The sequence below is a fragment of the Lepidochelys olivacea genome (assembly GCF_965140295.1).
Source record: "Lepidochelys olivacea isolate rLepOli2 genome assembly, chromosome: 2".
Lineage (NCBI taxonomy): Eukaryota > Metazoa > Chordata > Testudines > Cheloniidae > Lepidochelys > Lepidochelys olivacea.
This window is the reverse complement of record NC_140412.1, coordinates 786206-807752: the sequence shown is the minus strand read 5'-3', so window position 1 is coordinate 807752 and position 21547 is coordinate 786206. Positions and strand designations below refer to the sequence as shown.

General features: G+C 53.8%; 1 protein-coding gene across 4 annotated transcripts in view; it reads left to right on the top strand.

Moving 5' to 3' along the window:
- The first annotated feature begins 239 nt into the window (after positions 1–239).
- The window catches only part of NRBP2 (nuclear receptor binding protein 2), a 71776-nt gene continuing 50468 nt past the window's right edge, over positions 240–21547 (top strand). Inside the window, exon 1 of one of the 4 annotated variants that reach the window (XM_084618403.1) lies at positions 240–871. In XM_084618403.1, the coding sequence (XP_084474529.1) occupies positions 761–871 (111 nt within the window). In that variant the 5' untranslated portion in view covers positions 240–760. The remainder of the gene's footprint in view (positions 872–21547) is intronic. The other 3 variants (XM_084618401.1, XM_084618404.1, XM_084618402.1) reach the window with 3 other exon arrangements.

Here is a 21547-nt window from a genome sequence, read left to right as displayed (position 1 = left end):
GGGACACCGGATCTTTGTCCTGTTCCCTGCTGACACCGTTGGGTCCCTCCGGGGCAGGCTCTCTCCCTCCTTGGCCGGGAGTCTCCGGTACCCCGTGCCCTCCCTTGCTCTCGCCTCCGCCCGGCCCTTCGCAGACTGGGGGCCCGAGAAGACAGAAGCGCGGTGCCCACTTCCCCGCAGCCCCGGGCCTGGGGGCAGGGGCAGGGGATCCCTCACCCGCCAAGGGGCAGCGTGTGTGTTCACACGCCCAGCGCTGCTGCAGGGCAGGCCTGAGAGCAGGCGGCTGAGAGCCACACGCAGGACTCCGGGCGGCTGGGAAGGCGGCGGCTGGAGCCCAGCTCCCCGGGAAGCCGCCTGGCGCCGCGTGCGAGCGCCCCGGGGGCTAGGGCTGCGGCGGGAGGGCCCCGGGAGCCCGCGGGGAGCCGGGCAAGCGCCGGGAGCTGGCGCCAGACCCGGCCCCATGAGAACCCGGCCCCCGCGGCGACAGGAGGGCGGCGAGCCTTGAACCCGCTCCCCCGGGGCCGGGGCGTGACACGGAGCTGCCCGTAACCTTCCCGAAGGCGGCTCCGAGTCCAGCCTCCCGAGCGGTGCGGGGCCCCCGGAGGCGGCCGGGGGGCGGCCCGGGCCGGCCCCCGGGGCGTGCCAGGTACGCCCGGGCTCTGCCCTGCGCCGCCGGCCCTGGAGCCGGGGAAGCGGGACTGGGGCGCTCGGCGCTGCGGGCCGTCCGCGGGCGGGCTTGGGGAGGGAGCCGCAGCCGGGCATGTCGGGGCTGGAGGCTGCGCTGCCGGCGGAGAAGGAGGAGGAGAGCGAGGAGGAGAGCGAGGTGCTGGAGGAGAGCCCCTGCGGGCGCTGGCAGAAGCGGCGGGAGCAGGTGGGCGCGGGGGCTGCGGGGCCGGCCGGGGCGCGGGGCTGAGCCGGGAGCCGGGCTGGGGAGCGCGGGGCGCATCCCGCACCGAGCCGGGCTGGGGAGCGCGGGGCGCATCCCGCACCGAGCCGGGCTGGGGAGCGCGGGGCCCATCCCGCACCGAGCCGGGCTGGGGAGCGCGGGGCGCATCCCGCACCGAGCCGGGCTGGGGAGCGCGGGGCCCCAGCACGCGAGGTTACGGGCTGGCCCGGCTGCTGCCCCCGCTGATGGAGATGGCCGGGGCTCGGCTCCTTCCCGCTGCGCCGGGCCTCCTGCTCTGCCACTCGGCCGGGGCGCTGCGCGCTCTGCCCAGGGAGACTTGGCTCCTTCTTGCCCTCCCCCAGTCGCATGCATTCATCTAGGCCAAAGGGGCAGGTCTGGGGTCCGGGAGCGGCGGGGGGAGAATAAGCCGTCTGGTGAGGAGGGCTGGCTGTGAAAACGGGAGAGCCAGGAGGATAAGATCGTAAGAGCTGTTGTCCTGGGTCAGACCCTGGTCCATGTGGCCCAGTATCCTGCCTTTGACAGTGGCTGGTACCTAGAGCTTCAGGATGAGTGAACAGAACAGAGCAATTATGGAGTGGCCCACCCCTGTTTTCCACTCCCAGCTTCTGGCAGTCAGAGATTTAGGGACACCCAGAGCATGGGGCTGCATCCCTGCCCATCCTGGCTAATGTCCATTGATGGCCCTAGCCTCCCTTAAGTTAGCCAGTTCTTTTTTGAACCAGTTATACTTTTGGCGATGACAGCATCCCCTGGGAATGAGATCCACAGGTTAGTTGTGCATTCAGCGGAAAAAATATTTCCTTTTGTTTATATTAAACCGGCTGCTTGTTAATTTCATTGAGTGACTCTTGGCTTTTGTATTTGTGAAGAGGTAAATAACTAGAGCCCTTCATGGGTCCAGAATCTGAATCTGCAACTGATCATGATCTGCAAAAATGGTCCGCGGATATAAAGCGGATATTTGCGGATTTGCAGGCCTCTGTAAACAACCCTTCTCCCACATCATTCACCAGTTTGTAGACTTCTGTCATATTCCCCTGAGTTGTCTCTCCTCTAAGATGAACAGCCCTAATCTTTTTAGTCTCTCCTCATGTGGAAGTTGTTCCATGACCTTGATCATCTTTGTTGCCCTTCGCTGAACCTTTTCCAGCTCCACTATATCCTTTTTGAGATGGGGTGACCCGACATACCATGTGGTGATTCATGTGGACACACCATGACTTTATACAGTGGCATTATATTTGTTCTCATTTTTATCCCTTTTTAATAGTTCCTGATATACAGTTAGCCTTTCTGACTGCTTCTGCACACGCAGTGGAAGTTTTCAGAGAACTCTAAACTGTGATACCAAGATCTCTTCCTTGAGTGGTAACGCCTAATTCAGACCCCATCATTTTATATGTATAGTTGGGATTATGTTTTCCAAAGTGCATTACGTTGTATTTATCAACATTGAATTTCATCTGCCATTTTCAAGTATCAGAGCGGTAGCCGTGTTAGTCGGCATCTGTAAAAGCGGCAAAGAGTCCTGTGGCACCTTCTAAACTAACAGACATATTGGAGCATAAGCTTTCGTGGGTGAATACCCACTTCATCGGATGTGTGTAGTGGAAATTTCCAGAGGCAGGTATAAATATGCAAGCAAGAATCAGGCTAGGGATAACTAGCAGTGGATGTGTTATTCCTTGACTTTAGCAAAGCTTTTGACACGGTCTCCCACAGTATTCTTGGCAGTAAGTTAAAGAAGTATGAGCTGGATGAATGGACTATAGTGGATAGAAAGCTGGCTAGATTGTCGGGCTCAACGGGTAGTGATCAATGGCTCCATGTCTAGTTGGCAGCCGGTATCAAGTGGAGTGCCCCAAGGGTCGGTCCTGGGGCCGGTTTTGTTCAATATCTTCATAAATAATCTGGAGGATGGTGTGGATTGAACTCTCAGCAAATTTGCGGATGATACTAAACTGGGAGGAGTGGTAGATACGCTGGAGGGCAGGGATAGGATACAGAGGGACCTAGACAAATTGGAGGATTGGGCCAAAAGAAATCTGATGAGGTTCAATAAGGATAAGTGCAGGGTCCTGCACGTAGGACGGAAGAACCCAATGCACAGCTACAGACTAGGGACCGAATGGCTAGGCAGCAGTTCTGCGGAAAAGGACCTAGGAGTGACAGTGGACGAGAAGCTGGATATGAGCCAGCAGTGTGCCCTTGTTGCCAAGAAGGCCAATGGCATTTTGGGATGTATAAGTAGGGGCATAGCGAGCAGATCGAGGGACGTGATCGTCCCCCTCTATTTGACATTGGTGAGGCCTCATCTGGAGTACTGTGTCCAGTTTTGGGCCCCACACTTCAAGAAGGATGTGGATAAATTGGAGAGAGTCCAGCGAAGGGCAACAAAAATGATTAGGGGTCTGGAACACATGACTTATGAGGAGAGGCTGAGGGAGCTGGGATTGTTTAGCCTGCAGAAGAGAAGAATGAGGGGGGATTTGATAGCTGCTTTCAACTACCTGAGAGGTAGTTCCAGAGAGGATGGTTCTAGACTGTTCTCAGTGGTGGAAGAGGACAGGACAAGGAGTAATGGTCTCAAGTTGCAGTGGGGGAGGTGCAGTTTGGATATTAGGAAAAACTTTTTCACTAGGAGGGTGGTGAAACACTGGAGTGGGTTACCTAGGGAGGTGGTGGAATCTCCTTCCTTAGAGCTTTTTAAGTTCAGGCCTGACAAAGCTTTGGCTGGGATGATTTAATTGGGTATGGGTCCTGCTTTTGAGCAGGGGGTTGGACTAGATGACCTCCTGAGGTCCCTTCCAACCCTGAGATTCTATGATTCTATGACTATGTTGAAAAGCACTGGTCCCAGTACAGATTCTTGGGGGACCCACCTGTTCCCCTCTCTCCATTGTGAAAACTGATAATTTATTCCTACTCATTGTTTCCTATCTTCCAACCAGTTCCTGATCCATGAAAGGACCTTCCCTCTTATCCCATGACAGCTTACTTTGCTTAAGAGCCTTTGGTGAGGGACCTTGTCAAAGATTTTCTGAAAATCCAAGTAGACTGTATAAGCTGAATCCCTCTTATTCACATGCTTGTTGACTCCTTCAAAGAATTCTAGGAGATTGGTGAGGCATGATTTCCCTTTCCAAAAGCCATGTCGACTTTTCCCCTATAAATCATGTTTATCTATGTGTCTGATAATTCTGGTCTTTATTATAGTTTCTACCAATTTGCCCAGAACTGACATTAGGCTTACTAGCCTGTAATTGCCAGGATCGCGTTTGGAGCCCTTTTGAAAAATTGGTGTCACAGTAGCTACCTTCCAGTCATCTGGTACTGAGGCTGTTTCCAGTGATTTGTAACATACTACAGTTAGAAGTTCTGCAATTTCATATCTGAGTTCCTTTGGAACTCTTGGGTGAATCCCATCTGGTCCTGGTCACTTATTACTGTTTAGTTTATCAAGTTGTTTCAAAACCTCTTCTAGTGAGACAGCAATTTGGGACAGTACTTCAGATCGGTCACCGAAAAAGAATGGCTCAGATGTGGGTATCAATGCAAAGAGTTCAGGTAGCTGCCCTACAATGGCCTTAACTTCCTTGAGTGCCCCCTTGCCACCTTTCTCGTCCAGTGGCCCCACTGGCTGTTTGGCAGGCTTCCTGCTTCTGATGGACTTAAATACAATTTTTTTTACTATTGTTATCTTTAGCAAGTTGCTTTTCAAATTCTTTTTTAGCCTACCTTATACTTTTACATTTTACTTACCGGAGATTCTGCTCCTTTTTATTTTCGTCATTAGGATTTGACTTCCAAATTTTAAGGCATGCCTATTTGCCTCTAACAGCCTCCATTACTCCGCCGTTTAGCCGTGGTGGCATTTTTTGGTCCTCTTTTTTTGATTTGGGATGTACGTTTAGTCTGAGCCTCTATGAGGTGTTTTTAAGCGGTCTCCAGGCAGTTTGCAGGCATTGTACCTTTGACTGCTCTTGTTAATTACTGTCTAACTAGCATCCTCGTTCTTGAGTTAATTCCTCTTTTTAAAGTTAAATGTTATTGTGGTGAGTTTTTTTGGTATCCCCCCACCAAAAAAGATGCCAGATTTAATTAATTATGGTCACTATTACTGAGCAGTTCAGCTGTAGTTATCTCTTGGCTCAGATCCTGTGCTTCATTTAGGATTAAACCAAGAATTGCCTCTTTTTCTTGTGGGCTCCAGGACTTGCTGCTCCAAGAAGCAGCCATGAATGGTGTCTAGAAATTGTATGTCTGCCTTGTGCTCTGAGGTGCCATGTACCCAGTCAATAGGAGGGTAGTTGAAATCCCCCATTATTATTGCATTGGCTGGTTTAGTAGTCACAGAATCATGGAACCATAGGGTCAGAAGGGACTACCAGGGTCATCTGTTCTAACCCCCGCCAAGATGCAGGATTAGTCTCTGGAATCTCCCTTATATTTCACAATCACTGTCATGATCCTGGGCAGGTGGTCAGTAGCATATTCCCACTGCTGTACTCTTATTATTCAAGCATGGACTTTCTGTCCATAGAGATTCTATGGTACAGGATGGGAATATAAGAACAGCCATAGTGGGTCAGACAAGTGGTCCACCTAGCCCAGTATCCTGTCTGCCGACAGTGGCCAATGCCCGGTGCCCTAGAGGAAGTGAACAGAACAGGGCAATTATCAAGCGAGCCAACCCCTCTATCATATCCCCCTGTTAGTTGTCTCTTTTAATTTCTCCTCATATGGAAGCACTGGAATGGGTTTCCTAGGGAGGTGGTGGAATCTCCATCCTTAGAGGATTTTAAGGCCCTGCTTGACAAAGCCCTGGCTGGGATGATTTAGTTGGGGTTTGGTCCTGCTTTGAGCAGGGGGTTGGACTAGATACCTCCTGAGGTCCCTTCCAACCCTGATATTCTATGAAGCTGTTCCATACCCTAATCATTGTTGTTGCCATTATTTATACCTTTTCCAATTCTAATCTTTTTTTTTTTTTTTTTGAGATGTGGCAACCAGAACAGCACACAGTATTCAAGGTGTGGGCGTACCATGGATTGATATAGTGGCATTACGATATGTTCTGTCTTATTATCCATTCCTTTCCTAATGGTTCCTAACATTCTCTTAGCTTTTTTTTTTTTGACTGCCATGGCACACTGAGTAGGTGTTTCCAGAGAACTCCTCACAAGGGAGCGTCTGCTTTCATGGCCCCTTACGTAAGGGTTTCAGTGTAGTGAAGGAGGCGTGTTTGTGCAGAGGCAAATGGCACTGGAGTGCGGGACAAGGGAAGCTTTCCCTAACAGTGGTGGGGGAAGGGGGCATGTATAAAGCCTGTTGTTTGGCACAGGAGTTGGATGAAAGGGAGCATAAGGGGTTAATAGAGGGGCCTGAACACGCTCAGCACCGATGACGCCAAAGGAGTGCGTGTGAGCAGGTGTGCCCAGCGACTGACTCCAACATCGTGCCTGCAAACGGAACGCAAAATGGCAGCTCCCCTCTGAAAGTGGTGCCCCTCCCTTACGCAGGCCCGTAACCCAGTGCTCACCCCAAAGCGAGGTAGCTGTTCTGCGGGTTCCGTGAGATGCCCTAATAGCACCTGGGGTTTCCTTGACCCTGGCCACCCTCTGATCTGCTCGCCTGGCTTCCAGAGTCCCCTCCCTCAGTACCTGCGGCTGGCCCTGTGATCTCTCCTGTCCAGCCCAGCTGGCTCCAGCTCCGATAAGGGGGCTGCAGGGGGTGTTTGCCTTGTGCTCTGCGTAGTCATGCCGCAGGACCTTGGCTGGCGTTATCAGTCCCTGAGAGGGGTGTTCATCCCGAGGCCGGGCAGACATGGGCAGATTATCTCAGACTTTGCTGCTTTTGCTAGTGTGGGTGCTGCTCTCCGAGGGGAGCGGTGGAGCAGTAGTACGCTCTAGCCAGCGTGGCCTTTTAATCAGCACGTTGGCAAAGCCTGTTTCGGGCAGGTCTGTGTACCGGGGCAGACAGACTGAGCCTGCTGCTGTCTGTCTGTCTGTTAATGCAGCAGACTCTGCCAGGGTGTGAAACACAGGCTTTGGTACCAAAGTGAGGACAGAATGAATCCAGGTTCATTCCCAGCTTCCCAGGGCATGGTCCTAGGGGCGCTGTTCCCTGGGCACTGGGCCTACCTCACCCTGGGCACCATAGGAGCCTGCCCTCCCCAGCTGGGCACTGTTGCAAGGACTTTGACCCTCCCCTAGGCACCGTCCTGGAGCCCTGCCCCTCTCCCAGGCACTGAGCCCTGCCCTGGTTCTTCCCCAGTTTCTCTGCAGGCTTTACCTCCCTGCTGTGCGCTGTTCAGACTGCCCCTGATCGCGGGGCTGGCTGGCAGCTCCTGCGGGAGCCACAGGTGCCCACATAAACCACACCTGGGATTAAAACTATGATTTTCCCTCAGACGAAAACACCTCGCATTCCAGCAAAGCAGGAAAGCGCCCACCATCCTGGGTCTGGCCAGCCCCAGGCTCCCTGCACGGCCCCTCTCAAAGGAGAGGATAAGGATCTGCCTGGTCTATCTCCTCAGCCCCGGGGTCAGGGCAGAAACACAGGCGCCAAGTTTTCAAACTGCTGGGGGGTGCTCGACCCCTGGCTCTGCCCCAAGGCCCCACCCCGCCTCTTCCTGCCCCCTCCCCCGAGGGCGCCATGTCCTCCCTTCTCCCCCCTCCCCCCCAGCTTCCTGCATGCCATGAAACAGCTGATCGTGGCGGGTGGGCGGCACGGGGAGGGACGGGGAGGCACTGATCCGCAGGGCCCGCTGGCGGGTAGGAGGCGCTGGGGGTAGCTGATGAGGGGGGATAGCTCAGTGGTTTGAGCATTGGCCTGCTAAACCCAGGGTTGCGAGTTCAATCCTTGAGGGGGCCATTTAGGGATCTGGGGCAAAAACTGGGGATTGGTCCTGCTTTGAGCAGGGGGCTGAACTAGATGCCTCCTGAGGTCCCTGCCCACCCTGGTCGTCTCTGGCTCTGTGACTGCCAGTGGGTGCTCCAGACCCACCATTTTTTCCCCATGGGTGCTTCAGCCCCAGAGCACCCATGGAGATGGTGCCTATGGGCAGAAGCGTTCCCAGCAGTGTATCCTTCAGGCTCTGGCAGGGCTCCCCACAGTCGTCCTACCCCTGTGTGTCAGCCTCACTAATCCCCCAGGTCCCCTCTGGTTTGCCAAATACCATTAGCGCTTAACCTCTTGGGCCAATCTTTGTTGCTGTCCTTCCCAGAGCCAGGTCAGGAGGTCCTCACCTCTGGTGCCTGGTGCCCAGGCCTGCGTCCTGTATCCTGGGTGCCTCGCCAGCATGGGTTTCAGCACAGGCTCCCCAGCTGTAGCATGCTGGGGAAGCTCTCAGCCACCCTAACTCCTGTCAGCAGAGTTCTGAGCTGGGGGGAAGCCAGGAGTCCTGCAGGGCAGCAGCAGGAAAAGGGGAGATGGGACCCTGTGGAAGAAGGGGCCTGCGACACTGGGGTGTGATCGGGATGTTTGGAGCCTGGCTGACACAGCCAGGGAAAGTTAGAGCGTAAGGGACAGGCTCAAAGGGGCTCCATGCCACACAAGACGTGGTCGGCTCTAGGCAGCCAAAGTCCAGTTTTATCTTTGAAAACTCGTGACGAACGGGGGAAGTCCCAGATGACTGGAAAAAGGCTAATGTAGTGCCAATCTTTAAAAAAGGGAAGAAGGAGGATCCTGGGAACTACAGGCCAGTCAGCCTCACCTCAGTCCCTGGAAAAATCATGGAGCAGGTCCTCAAGGAATCAATCCTGAAGCACTTACATGAGAGGAAAGTGATCAGGAACAGCCAGCATGGATTCACCAAGGGAAGGTCATGCCTGACTAATCTAATCGCCTTCTATGATGAGATTACTGGTTCTGTGGATGAAGGGAAAGCAGTGGATGTATTGTTTCTTGACTTTAGCAAAGCTTTTGACACGGTCTCCCACAGTATTCTTGTCAGCAAGTTAAAGAAGTACGGGCTGGATGAATGCACTATAAGGTGGGTAGAAAGTTGGCTAGATTGTCGGGCTCAACGGGTAGTGATCAGTGGCTCCATGTCTAGTTGGCAGCCGGTGTCAAGTGGAGTGCCCCAAGGGTCAGTCCTGGGGCCGCTTTTGTTCAATATCTTCATAAATGATCTGGAGGATGGTGTGGATTGCACTCTCAGCAAATTTGCGGATGATACTAAACTGGGAGGAGTGGTAGATACGCTGGAGGGCAGGGATAGGATACAGAGGGACCTAGACAAATTGGAGGATTGGGCCAAAAGAAATCTGATGAGGTTCAATAAGGATAAGTGCAGGGTCCTGCACTTAGGACGGAAGAACCCAATGCACAGCTACAGACTAGGGACCAAATGGCTAGGCAGCAGTTCTGCGGAAAAGGACCTAGGGGTGACAGTGGACGAGAAGCTGGATATGAGTCAGCAGTGTGCCCTTGTTGCCAAGAAGGCCAATGGCATTTTGGGATGTATAAGTAGGGGCATAGCGAGCAGATCGAGGGACGTGATCGTTCCCCTCTATTCGACATTGGTGAGGCCTCATCTGGAGTACTGTGTCCAGTTTTGGGCCCCACACTACAAGAAGGATGTGGATAAATTGGAGAGAGTCCAGCGAAGGGCAACAAAAATGATTAGGGGTCTGGAACACATGACTTATGAGGAGAGGCTGAGGGAGCTGGGATTGTTTAGCCTGCAGAAGAGAAGAATGAGGGGGGATTTGATAGCTGCTTTCAACTACCTGAAAGGGGGTTCCAAAGAGGATGGCTCTAGACTGTTTTCAATGGTAGCAGATGACAGAACGAGGAGGAATGGTCTCAAGTTGCAGTGGGGGAGGTTTAGATTGGATATTAGGAAAAACTTTTTCACTAAGAGGGTGGTGAAACACTGGAATGCATTACCTAGGGAGGTGGTAGAATCTCCTTCCTTAGAGGTTTTTAAGGTCAGGCTTGACAAAGCCCTGGCTGGGATGATTTAACTGGGAATTGGTCCTGCTTCGAGCAGGGGGTTGGACTAGGTGACCTTCTGGGGTCCCTTCCAACCCTGATATTCTATGATTCTATGACATCCCAAGGTGGGATCATCCTTCCCCACCAGGGGATTTGGTAGGGTGGTTAGACAGCAACTGTGAAAAAACGGGACAGGGGATGGGGGGTAATAGGCTCCTATACAAGAAAAAGTCCCAAAAAACAGGACTGTCCCTTTAAAAATGGGACATCTGGTCACCCTAGGATTTGGCCCTTGGCAGGCTCCTCGCTTGGGCCTGGCTCTATGGTGGGAGCTGGGATTCTGACGGTGCTTAGCTGGGCCCAGACCCTGTTTAACCACATCTCCCAACACCCATCCCAGAGCTGTCTCCACAATGCCAGATCCCTCGCAGTGCCCCCGGAGCCACCCCAGTTGCCTCTGCTGGGGGCTCCCTGGCCAGTCCTTGTCCCAAAGCCGGGGCTGCTGTGCTGTACTGCACTGCACGGGGAACATTTCCCCTCACACCACCTCCACTTCATGGGTCCTTACCAGCAGGCGAAAGGGAGGAGAGCAGGCAAATCCATGCCCCCTGTGTTTCACCAGTAAGGGAGAGAGTGAGGCGCAGTCCCCTTCTCCAGCAGCCACCAGGCAATAGAGAGGTCTCCTGCGGCAGCTGGGGGCACAGGGAGAAAGGATATAAAGAGGGAAGGTCCCAGCCCTCCCACTCTGCACCAAGGGGAAGGATGGAGGTGAGCAGTGGGGTTATCACTGGGAGCTGCCCCAGCCCCACTGGAAGATGGCTCCTCTTTCCCATCAGCCTCTGGATGTTACTTTCCCATCTGGAAATTGAGGGGTTTGGGGGCTCCCCAAAACTGGATAGTGAGGGACTCTGCCCCCCTGCTCCGGATTGATAGCCTGGAGCTGAGCTTTAGGGTGGGGGTGTTTCCTCAGAGCCGGACAGATACGCACTCCTCCCTGCCCCAAGAGGGAAGGCCTTCGGGGGTACGTCTGCACTGCAGTTAGACACCCACGGCTGGCCCGTGCCTGCTAGCTCAGGCGAAGGGGCTGTTTCATTGCAGTGTAGCTGTTCAGACTCGGGCTGGAGGCCAGGCTCAAAGACCCTTTGAGGGGGAGTGTTCCAGGATCGGGCTGCAGCCCAAACCCGCTACACTGCAGTTCAACTGAGCCTGAACCCCGGGAGCCAGAGCCAACGGGGGTCTAACTGCAGCATAGGCCCACCCTGCTCCCTCTCTCGGACTCTCCTGCTCTCCAGCGTCTCTGTCCCACTGGAGTTTGGGTGCTTGGTGTTTGGGATGCGTTGCTGAAGGTTGAATCCCATCCTGTTATTTCCTGGCCTTGGCTCTAACCCTGCTATTTCGGTGGCCTCACTGGATTCGCTGCTCCTCCCAGTTCTGTACTGCCTGTGTGTGAATGTCACCAACAGGCTGTTTACCCCTCTTCTTCCTGATCATTAGTGGAGATGTTAAATCACAACAGAGCTAACTCCGATCCCTGCTGGTCCCCATTAGACACCTCCCCTCAGCTCAATACCGTGCTGGTTTTTTGCCTACAGACAGCCCCCCAACCTGAAGCAAATACTCACCAGCAACCACACAACAGAACCACTAACCCAGGAACCTATCCTTGCAACAAAGCCCGTTGCCAACTGTGTCCACATATCTATTCAGGGGACACCATCACTGGGCCTAATAACATCAGCCACACTATCAGAGGCTCGTTCACCTGCACATCCACCAATGTGATATATGCCATCATGTGCCAGCAATGCCTCTCTGCCATGTACATTGGTCAAACTGGACAGTCTTTACGTAAAAGAATAAATGGACCCAAATCAGACGTCAGACATTCAAAAACCAGTCGGAGAACACTTCAATCTCTCTGGTCACTCAATTTCTGATCTGAAAGTGACTGTTCTTCAACAAAAAAACTTTGAAAACAGACTCCAACAAGAGACTGCTGAATTGGAATTAATTTGCAAATTGGGTACAGTTAACTTAGGCTTGAATAGAGACTGGGAGTGGTTGAGTCATTATACAAAGTGAAACTATTTCCCCTTGTTTATTCCTCCCCCTCCTCCTCCCCCCACTGTTCCTCAGAAGTTCTTGTTAACTCCTGGAAATGTGCTGGAAACGGCCCACCTTGATTATCACTTCAAAAGGTTTTCTCTCCTCCCACCCCACTCTCCTGCTGGTAATAGCTCATCTTAAGTGATCACATCTGAGGCAGTGAGCTGTAGCTCACGAAAGCTTGTGCTCTAATAAATTGGTTAGTCTCTAAGGTGCCACAAGTCCTCCTTTTCTTTTTGAGAATACAGACTAACACGGCTGTTACTCTGAAACCTCTCCTTACAATGTGTATGATAAACACCCATTTTTTCATGGTCTGTGTGTATATAAATCTCCTCACTGTATTTTCCACTTTATGCATCCGATGCAGTGAGCTGTAGCTCACGAAAGCTCATGCTCAAATAAATTGGTTAGTCTCTAAGGTGCCACAAGTCCTCCTTTTCTTTATGCTGGTTTTTATTACCCTTTGTTTGGGACCTTGCACTTGCATGACCATGCTGTATCCAAGCCAATCTGAATTATTGCTGAGAATGTTTTCATGAGATGCAGGATCAAATGCGTCACTGAAATCAAAATATTTTCCTTCTTGTGTTGTCTCTTCGCCTGCTGACTGTGTAATGTGACCACACAGAGCAGGCCAGCCTGGCTAATATTGCTGCTTGTTTCTGCTTTCTCAATGGCCATTACAGATTTGGTCTGTTGCTTTGCTAGGGGGTGGAGGTAGCCGTACCGTGTGGTAATTACCAAGATCAATCTCAATCTTTTTAAACAGTCTCTAGCTAGCCTGTGGAACTCTATGCCTCAAGGTATAATTGTGACCCAGAGCTGGGCAGGATTCAGAAAAGGATTATTCCATAATTGCCCACTTCAGAGTTATTTTCATCTTCCTTTGAAGCAGCTGGAACTGTTGGTTGCCGGGGCAGGCGCAGGTTGGGAATTACCTCAGCATATGACCTAGTGTGGCAGTCCCCGTATGCTTTTTTTTTTTGGAAAATGGGTGCCTCATTTGCTCATTTACACCTTGGTAATGTGTAGTGTTGACGGGACTTTACCATGCTGCATGCCTAGGCTGATGAGGCCTCAGAAGTGTCTCCTGAAACAGTTTGAGATCAAGGTCCCATATGTCATAGCAACGGGCTGCTCAGGGAGGCATCTGGAGGGATTAATTCCATCTTCTCCTGGTTGATGGATTAGCTTTCTCCCTTGGGCTCCAGCGTGGAATGTCTGTGAAACCCCCTTTTCCTCCATGCTACTCCGGAGGGCATGCTGGGCCCTCTAGAGTCCCTCCCCTGGAGGCTGTTTCTAGGATTTGGCAGTGGCTGCCCTATCTCTGGGCTGTGCAGCCTCACAGAGAGGCACCTAGGTCCTGGGGTTATTGCAGAGCCATTGATAGAAGCGGAGCTCACTGCAGAGGGGTGGAGCAAGTCCTGGCAGCACGGCCAGAGGGGGAGGCAGGAGACAGCTGTCAAGGAGCATCACATCCATGGGCTGAGGCAGGAGCTGGGGGTTATCGCAGAGACCAGGCTGCTTCTGGGCTCATGTGACAGTACAGAGAACTGCCTCTTGTCTCGCCTAAGATTGGGGTGGAGTTGCTCTGTAGGCTTATCAGAGCCACCATGCTCTCAGGCTTGCCTGGGGGCTTTCCAGCACTCCCCCTCTCCCAGCTCTGCACCTGCTTTGGGGCCACAGTGGGTCTTTGGCCCCCTTCTCCAGCCCTGCTCCTCCCTGCCCTGCCTGGGGACACACAGGTTCAGGGTCAAACTCTCCCAAACTTTTGATCTACCTTCTCACTCCTCATTCACACTTCCTCGCTTTCCCTCAAAGCTGTTCACGGTATCTCCAAGGCCCGTTAATACCCTGTACTCCTGTTGTCTCCCCCAACATCCACAAGAGGCTGACCCTGCAGCAGCCAGGTTACTGACGGACCCTTTCCCCCACGGTCATGTGCCTTCGGGTCTTGCCTTTCCCAGGCTGTAATGCTTCTATGCTGATGTTATGCCGGGCTCCTTTCGTGGTGTACTGAAAATGGTGTTAAAATTGTAGGCCGTCACTTTAAATTTTAGTGGCTTTTCCTGGTCCTGCCTGCAGGCTAGGGGACTCAGATCAGAGGTGGTGAAGAAGGCTTTGGGATCATTCCCTGGCCCCATCTTCGTCAGTTTCACTAGCACAGATAGGAGTGTGGGTCCCTGGCTTATGGTCCTGGCCTCTAGGTCTCTGGTTGCCTGGATGGCTCACAGCTGCACTCAGCTGAAGCTGCTGCAGAATAGCCGAGGGTTGCAATAGTGAGAGCCACAGGGGTGCGGCTGGGAGCACTACGGGGAATGGGCAGGATGCCCTGTCTAGGGAAAGGCGGCAGGGGTGCTCTACATCATCAGCACCTCCCCTGACTCATTCGAGGTGCCACGTTCATTCATACATTTGAACCTGGGATGAATAAACACAGAGCAAGCGACTCCCAGAAAATGGGGACGATGCCGGGAAGTAACAAAGGGAGATGGATGGAGGTGGTGAGGAGCTGTTCAACAGGAGCCATGCAGACTCGTACCAGGCAGCTCCCACTCCCAGTATTGCCCTCTCCTCCCGCACCCCCCCACACACCGTCCCGGCCAGCACAGCTTGAGCAGCTTTGGGGATCCTAACAGAGGCTGTTTGCAACCAGCAAACAGGCACAAACTAAATATGGGCCTGGCTCTGCCTGCATCCTAACAGGCAGCCCTCCCTCAGCGACGGGGCCCATCACACCGGGGCTGGCTCTGCCCTCGTCCCCGCCAGCTGCCCTCCCTCAGCGACAGGGCCCGTCACACCAGGGCTGGCTCTGCCCTCGTCCCGGCCAGCCGCCCTCCCTAATAGGGAGGCCATTTGTCTGGTTATAAACTGGACAGCCTGCCTTTTGGGAGGTTTCTCCCTTGTCTGGTCCTGAGACAGAAGCAGACATGGTGTTATGTAGTGTTGGATGGAGCGTGAGATCACGCCGGTGGGGACAGAGCGGCGTGATCTCCGAAATGGTGCCCTCCGTGCACCTCGCCCGCATGCTGTATGTGAGGTCACACTGAGAGGGGCAGAGTCACGCCAATTCCAGAAGTCCCAGAACCAGCATTCCGGGAACATACGAGTGGCCACCCTACTCCCTGGATGACGACTGCACCTGTCGCGGGGGAGGGGGGGTGGTTAGAGTAATCCAACAGAAAAAGGAAAAATACCTCCAGGGCCTTGACTCTGCAGTCTCACGCAGAGTAAGGGCCGTGGGAGTGGGTGGAGGTCCTCATCACTTTTGTGTCCAAACTACCAAGGCAGGGCAGGTCTACACAATGGCAGGGATTGAGGCTGTGAGATTTAGTGGGTCTAGTGCAGATCGCTCTCCAGTCGACCCCTGTACTCTACCCCCGATGAGAAGAGTAAGGTAAGACGACTCTCCCGTCGCCCCCCGCAGTAACTCGACCTAAGGTACGACGACTCCAGCTACGTTATTCATGTAGCTGGAGCTGCATAGCGTAGGTCGACTTACGCGGTAGCGTAGACATAGCCCGAGTCCAGCGTTCCAAAAAGAAAAATAAAGAAAAGCAGGTCCCTTCATTTCCTCAGAGAGCTTGGCTGGCTGGTGTTCTCAAGCCACTTCCCCAGGAGGCAGCCCCTGGTCCCTGGGGCCAGGGAGCTCCAAATTAGCTGGTGTTCTCAAGCCACTTCCCCAGGAGGCAGCCCCTGGTCCCTGGGGCCAGGGAGCTCCAAATTAGCTGGTGTTCTCAAGCCACTTCCCCAGGAGGCAGCCCCTGGTCCCTGGGGCCAGGGAGCTCCAAATTAGCTGGTGTTCTCAAGCCACTTCCCCAGGAGGCAGCCCCTGGTCCCTGGGGCCAGGGAGCTCCAAATTAGCTGGTGTTCTCAAGCCACTTCCCCAGGAGGCAGCCCCTGGTCCCTGGGGCCAGGGAGCTCCAAATTAGCTGTTTGCTCCTGAAGGCCTCCCAGCTTGAGCTGAGATCCCCCTTCTGAGGACCTGCCCTTCTCCAGCATTGACAAGCCTTGCAGTTGCAGTGGGTCAGGGCTGGCTGAGCCCACAGGAGCTCTTAAACCCCTTTTTGACTCGAGGGAGTTGCTCAGCATTAGAGGCTCACACCTGAATGCAAGTTCCCAACCAGGATCTTTCCAGAGCTGTAAACAAGGGGACTCTCCCGCCACCTCCTGCTCTGGAATGTGAAGCCTATTAATCTGGCTGCATCTCTAATTCCAGATAAAAATGCATATTAGCAGAACAGTGAACTTACAAAGTGAGGCCCTGAAATGTTGGGAAATGAGATTAAAAAGATGACCATTGTAACCTTCTTTCTGCGCCATGACGCAGTATTTAAATTACAGACCGATTTTTTTCCCCCTTCATGGTCACAGACTGAGTGTTTCTGGGAGCAGGGCACAGGGCGGGCTGTGCTCCTGGAAGGAGACAGCTGTTCAATATTTTGTTTTATCCTTACTCTGTGTGTAGCTCCCCGGCTGCTTCCACTCTACTCAGCACTGGTGAGAGGCCTCAGCTGCAGTACTGTGTCCGTTCTGGGCACTCACTTCTTTCCCAAAGTGTGACAAATTGGAGAAGTCCAAAGGAGATCAACAAAAATGACCAAAGGTCTAGAAAACATGACCTATGATGCCATTAATGAGGCTGCTATATAAGAGCAGCTCTAGCCTCCATCCCTGTGGGCACCCCTTGACACCTCCCACAGAGCCAGTATTGCTGTGTACCCAGGCCCCTTGTTTACAGCCTTGTATCCAGTTCTCCGTCCGATGGCGTTGCTTGTCTCTAGGCCATTTAGAATTAATTTTCCAGTTAAGATATTGTGAGTCGCTTTACTGAGCCCCAGGTCCAGCTCCCTCAGCCAAGCTTTGTCACAGTATTCCCCAGAGCTAAAGCTGAAGCCTGTGGGAGCTGGAAATGCTCCGTGCTGCTGACAATAACAAATCCCTGGCTCTGCCAATGTTCACTCGGATCATTGAGGTGAGCCCCAGAGTGACAGGCCCCGTCACTGAGGGAGGGTGGCTGACTGGCTGGGATGAGGGCAGCAACAGCCCCACCGTGACAGACCCCATCGCTGAGTGAGGGTGGCTGGCTGGGACGAGGGCAGATCCAGCCCTGGTGCGACAGGTCCCGTCGCCGAAGGAGGGCGGCTGGCTGGGACGAGGGCAGAGCCAGCCCCACAGTGACAGACCCCGTCGCAGGGGGAGAGTGGCTGGCTGGGATGAGGGCACAGCCAGCCCTGATGTGACAGGCCCCATAGAATCATAGAATATCAGGGTTGGAAGGGACCTCAGGTCATTTAGTCCAACCCCCTGCTCACAGCAGGACCAATCCCCAATTAAATCATCCCAGCCAGGGCTTTATCAAGCCTGACCTCAAAAACTTCTAAGGAAGGAGATTCCACCACCTCCCTAGGCAACGCATTCCAGTGTTTCACCACCCTCCTAGTGAAAAAGTTTTTCCTAATATCCAGCCTAAACTTCCCCCACTGCAACTTGAGACCATTACTCCTCGTTCTGTCATCTGCTACCATTGAGAACAGTCTAGAGCCATCCTCTTTGGAACCCCCTTTCAGGTAGTTGAAAGCAGCTATCAAATCCCCCCTCATTCTTCTCTTCTGCAGGCTAAACAATCCCAGTTCCCTCAGCCTCTCCTCATAACTCATGTGTTCCAATCCCCTAATCATTTTTGTTGCCCTCCACTGGACTCTCTCCAATCCTTCCACATCCTCCACATCACTGAGGGAGGCAGAAGGCTGGTGTAACCCTTCTGCCGGTGGAGCCAGCAGCAACCAGGCCCGGGTTCAGTAACTAGGGGTTCCTTTCCATCGATAAAACACAGAACTGGCTCGAGCCCCCACCCAGGAACCTGGGAAAATTACACACCACCCCTGGGTGCCTCTGAGAGGCAGTACGTCCCCACTTGCAAGCGCAGAGTCTGAGCATACAAAAGAAACATTCATGAAAGGAGAGATGTCACCCAACATTAAGCAGGACTCATAAACATAAACTGTGAGCAGGACGACCACCGCAGAGTGCATGTGTCATGGAGTCCCTGGGCGATGCTCTGGAACTGCTCCCCATGAAGCCAGTCAGGACTCTGGGGTAGTCGCCTTTCTGTGAGCAGCCTGTCTTCAGGACACACAGCTCACACAGCTTCCACCTTCCTGCGTCTGACCTCGGAGCATTCAGCATCCTCTGCCCCTCCGTGCGCTTCCCCCCAGCGAGTCCACTCAGGCGGGGTCCTGGGGAAGCCAGAGGGTCCTGCACCCCAACTTCGCAGTCAGACGTGACTCTCAGCTAGCCAGTAAAACAGAAGGTTTATTAGACGACAGGAACATGGTCTAACACAGAGCTTGTAGGTGCAGAGAACGGGACCCCTCAGCTGGGTCCATTTTGGGGGGCAGTGAGCCAGACAACCACGTCTGCACTTCACTCCATGTCCCAGCCAGCCCCAAACTGAAACTCCCTCCAGCCCCTCCTCCTCTGGGCTTTGTTCCTTTCCTGGGCCAGGAAGTCACCTGATTCCTTTGTTCTCCAACCCTTTAGCTCTCACCTCGCAGGGGGGAAGGGCCCAGGCCATCAGTTGCCAGGAAACAGGGTGTCAGCCATTCTCTGTGTCCAGACTCCTGCACACACCGGCCCTCTAGGGCTCTGCAATGATCATACACCCTTACCCCACCACCTAGATACTTAAGAACTGCCTAGGGGAAACTGAGGCACCCCCACACTATTCGGAGGAAACATTAAGAACAGGCCCACTTCGTCACATCTCTCCCCCCTTCGAGATCGAACTGAGCGGGGTCACTTTACCCGGTGACCTGGGGAAGTTCAAAGCCACCAATGTTCTCATGGATGCCCCAGCATCTCTCCCATTCCTTGGTAGGAGTTACACCAGGCCCTTCCCGTTTCACGCCCTCCCTTAGGTCGGGGGTGGTCGATAGCACTAGCAGGCTGCATGTGGGAAGGTTTCTGCAGCCCGTGCCCTTTGGCCACCCCAAAACCCCAGGGGGTCAAACTGGGATTGGGTTTTCTCCAAGTGCTCCAGTCTGGAGGGCTGCAATTCGGGCTCTCTTGGTTAAGGGCCCCCATCTTGACCTGGGCCACATACTGGTCACTTACAGAACTAGCATGGAGACATCCCTTTCTCCACAACCTTGTCTCCCCAACAAGCTGGCCAAACACAGCCACTTGGTTATAGGACGGTATACCTTTCTTAACAGCTTTCACTCCATCTGAGAGACCTTCTCAAAGCTATCCACGCTGGATCTTTCAACAGGACAGTCAGTGGATCCATTCACAACAGAAAATTTCTGGCTGTTAGGAACTGAAACTTTCTTGATTAAATCATTTTCACACCCTTCAGTTGCAGTAAACTGCTTGCAAAGACTCCATGAGGATTCCTTTCCCTAGGGCTTTTCTATGCAACAATTCACCCCTCCCAGAAATTCTGCTCTTACCCTCTTTACCTAGGGCTTGCTCTAGGGGAACACTTTCCTGAGCAACAACAGACTCTTTCTGGGTCTCCCTTACATCCAGAATCATTTCTGGCCCATCAGGCGGATTCCTACATAATCCCCTTTGAGGCAAACTTACAGACTTCCTAGATAAAAGGTTAGAAGCATTCTCCTTCCCTTTGCCACACACAAGTTCAGGAATCTTTTCCTTCTTGCTACAGGTTTCCACACCCTCAGTAGGTAACACAATCACACACCTTCCTGCTCTCCTTGTGCCCTGGCTAGGATCTCACCCTGATTAGACAGAGTTGCTCCACCCTTTCCAACAACACACTAGCAACAGGCAAAATACAAGCACCAGAATTGTCTGGTCTCGGGGATTTTACATAGACCCTAACTGGATGCGACCTAGTTACAGGGCCATTCTCCCGAGCAGACAGAAACTTAGGACCCTTCCCTTCCTGGGCTTTAGCTGAATCCAGAACCAGCTCTGAGACAACTGCACGACCCTCAACCATCACAGGCTGAAAGGCCCCTTCTGTCTGCTCCACAGACCAAGAAGAGCCGGACACACTTTCTCCTTTACCAGACACCCAGGTTGGGATCTCTTTCCCCTGGTCCCAGCACACAAGGCTGGTCACAGACAACTGCTTGGAGATCAGGGTAGCTCCCTCCATAGGCAAGTCAATACCCCTGACAGACAGAGACCCATTTCCTTCACTGTCCCAATTCTCCACCCAGCTAACAGGTAAGGTCCAGGGACTCTCATCTTCCGCTCTCCTCGCCTTCCCACCCTGCTGACTGGACACAGCCATCAGATCACAAGGCTGCCTAGGCTCATCCAAACTTTCCTTACCAAGCACCTTGCCACTCCCCACAGATCCCCTGCCCTGTCTGTGTCTCCCCCCACTCTGCTGGGGTCTCAGCTCCCACTGTGCTCAGCGCTGCCCTTGCTGTCCCAGTGGGGCAGGCCACTGCTTTCCTCAATGCATCAGAGCCAGGGAGAGTCCCCACTCTTGTGTGCAAGGGGGCAGGGAGCATCTCTCTGTCCCACCCAGCCCCAGGGGTCTGGTTACAGGCAGGCAGGTATCCTGAGCCTAGCGGCTCCTCCCTGCTGCCAGCCAGGTCATCTGCATTTTCACTGACCATTTCCCTCTCCGCCGATTGGTTCCCTGGATTCAAATTCAAACCCTTGGCAGTTACAGGAACAGGGCCTGGATCCTGTCCCAAAGAGACACAGTCACCCCACAACAGGGTCTCGCAGCTGGTGTCCTGGGGCACCCCAACGACCAGCCAGCCCCACTCCTCCTGGGTCTGCACAGGGATCTGGACCATAGGGAAGGCGAGGGGCTTCATCCCTGGGACCCTCACCCAGCTCACACAGCCCCTCAGCATCTGAGGCTGCACCACCCAGGGTCTGACACCAGTTCTCTCTGTCCCAGGATCTCGCCACCCCAGGAATGTCTCCCCATTAACCATCACCTTCCGCTCCCACTGGGGGTCCGAGGGGCCTGGCCCCAGGAAACTCCACACAGACACATAGGTTGGGGTCAGGAGTGGGAGCGTGTCCACCTCCCCACCCATCTGGCTGATGGAGTCTGTGGCCTTGGGACCCAGCAAGGGAGCTAGACACCGGGGCTTTTCCGCAGGGTCCCCTTGGTTCAAATCGCCAGCCTGCTCAAAGGCAGTGAGGTGGGCATCTACACCCCCCCGCTCCTTAACCAGGGGCAGCAATTTACTCTCGAGGTTCCCTGCGGAACTGGCCCCCCGGGGTCTATCCCCACTCACCCCGGGGAGGTCCCCTAGGCCTCTCCGCTCCCCCACCGCCAGTTCATGCTGCTGCTGCTTCTGCAGCTCTTTCTCGGGCTCTCGCTGTCTCTCACAGTCCTCTTGCTCCCTCGGACTCAGCTCCAATCCCGTCCGTCTCCGATCCCCCGATGGGGAACCCGATCGTGAAGACCCTCGTCTGGTCGGGGACAGGAGTCTTGGGGATGCCTGGCTCCCACTCCAGCTGCTCCCAGATCCTGCTATAGCCCCATTGGGGGTCAGGAATCTGTTCCTTAGAGCGGTCATCCTCCTCCAGCTGCACGATTAACTGTGCTTTGGTGAACTTTCCAACGCTCAACCCTCTCTTTTT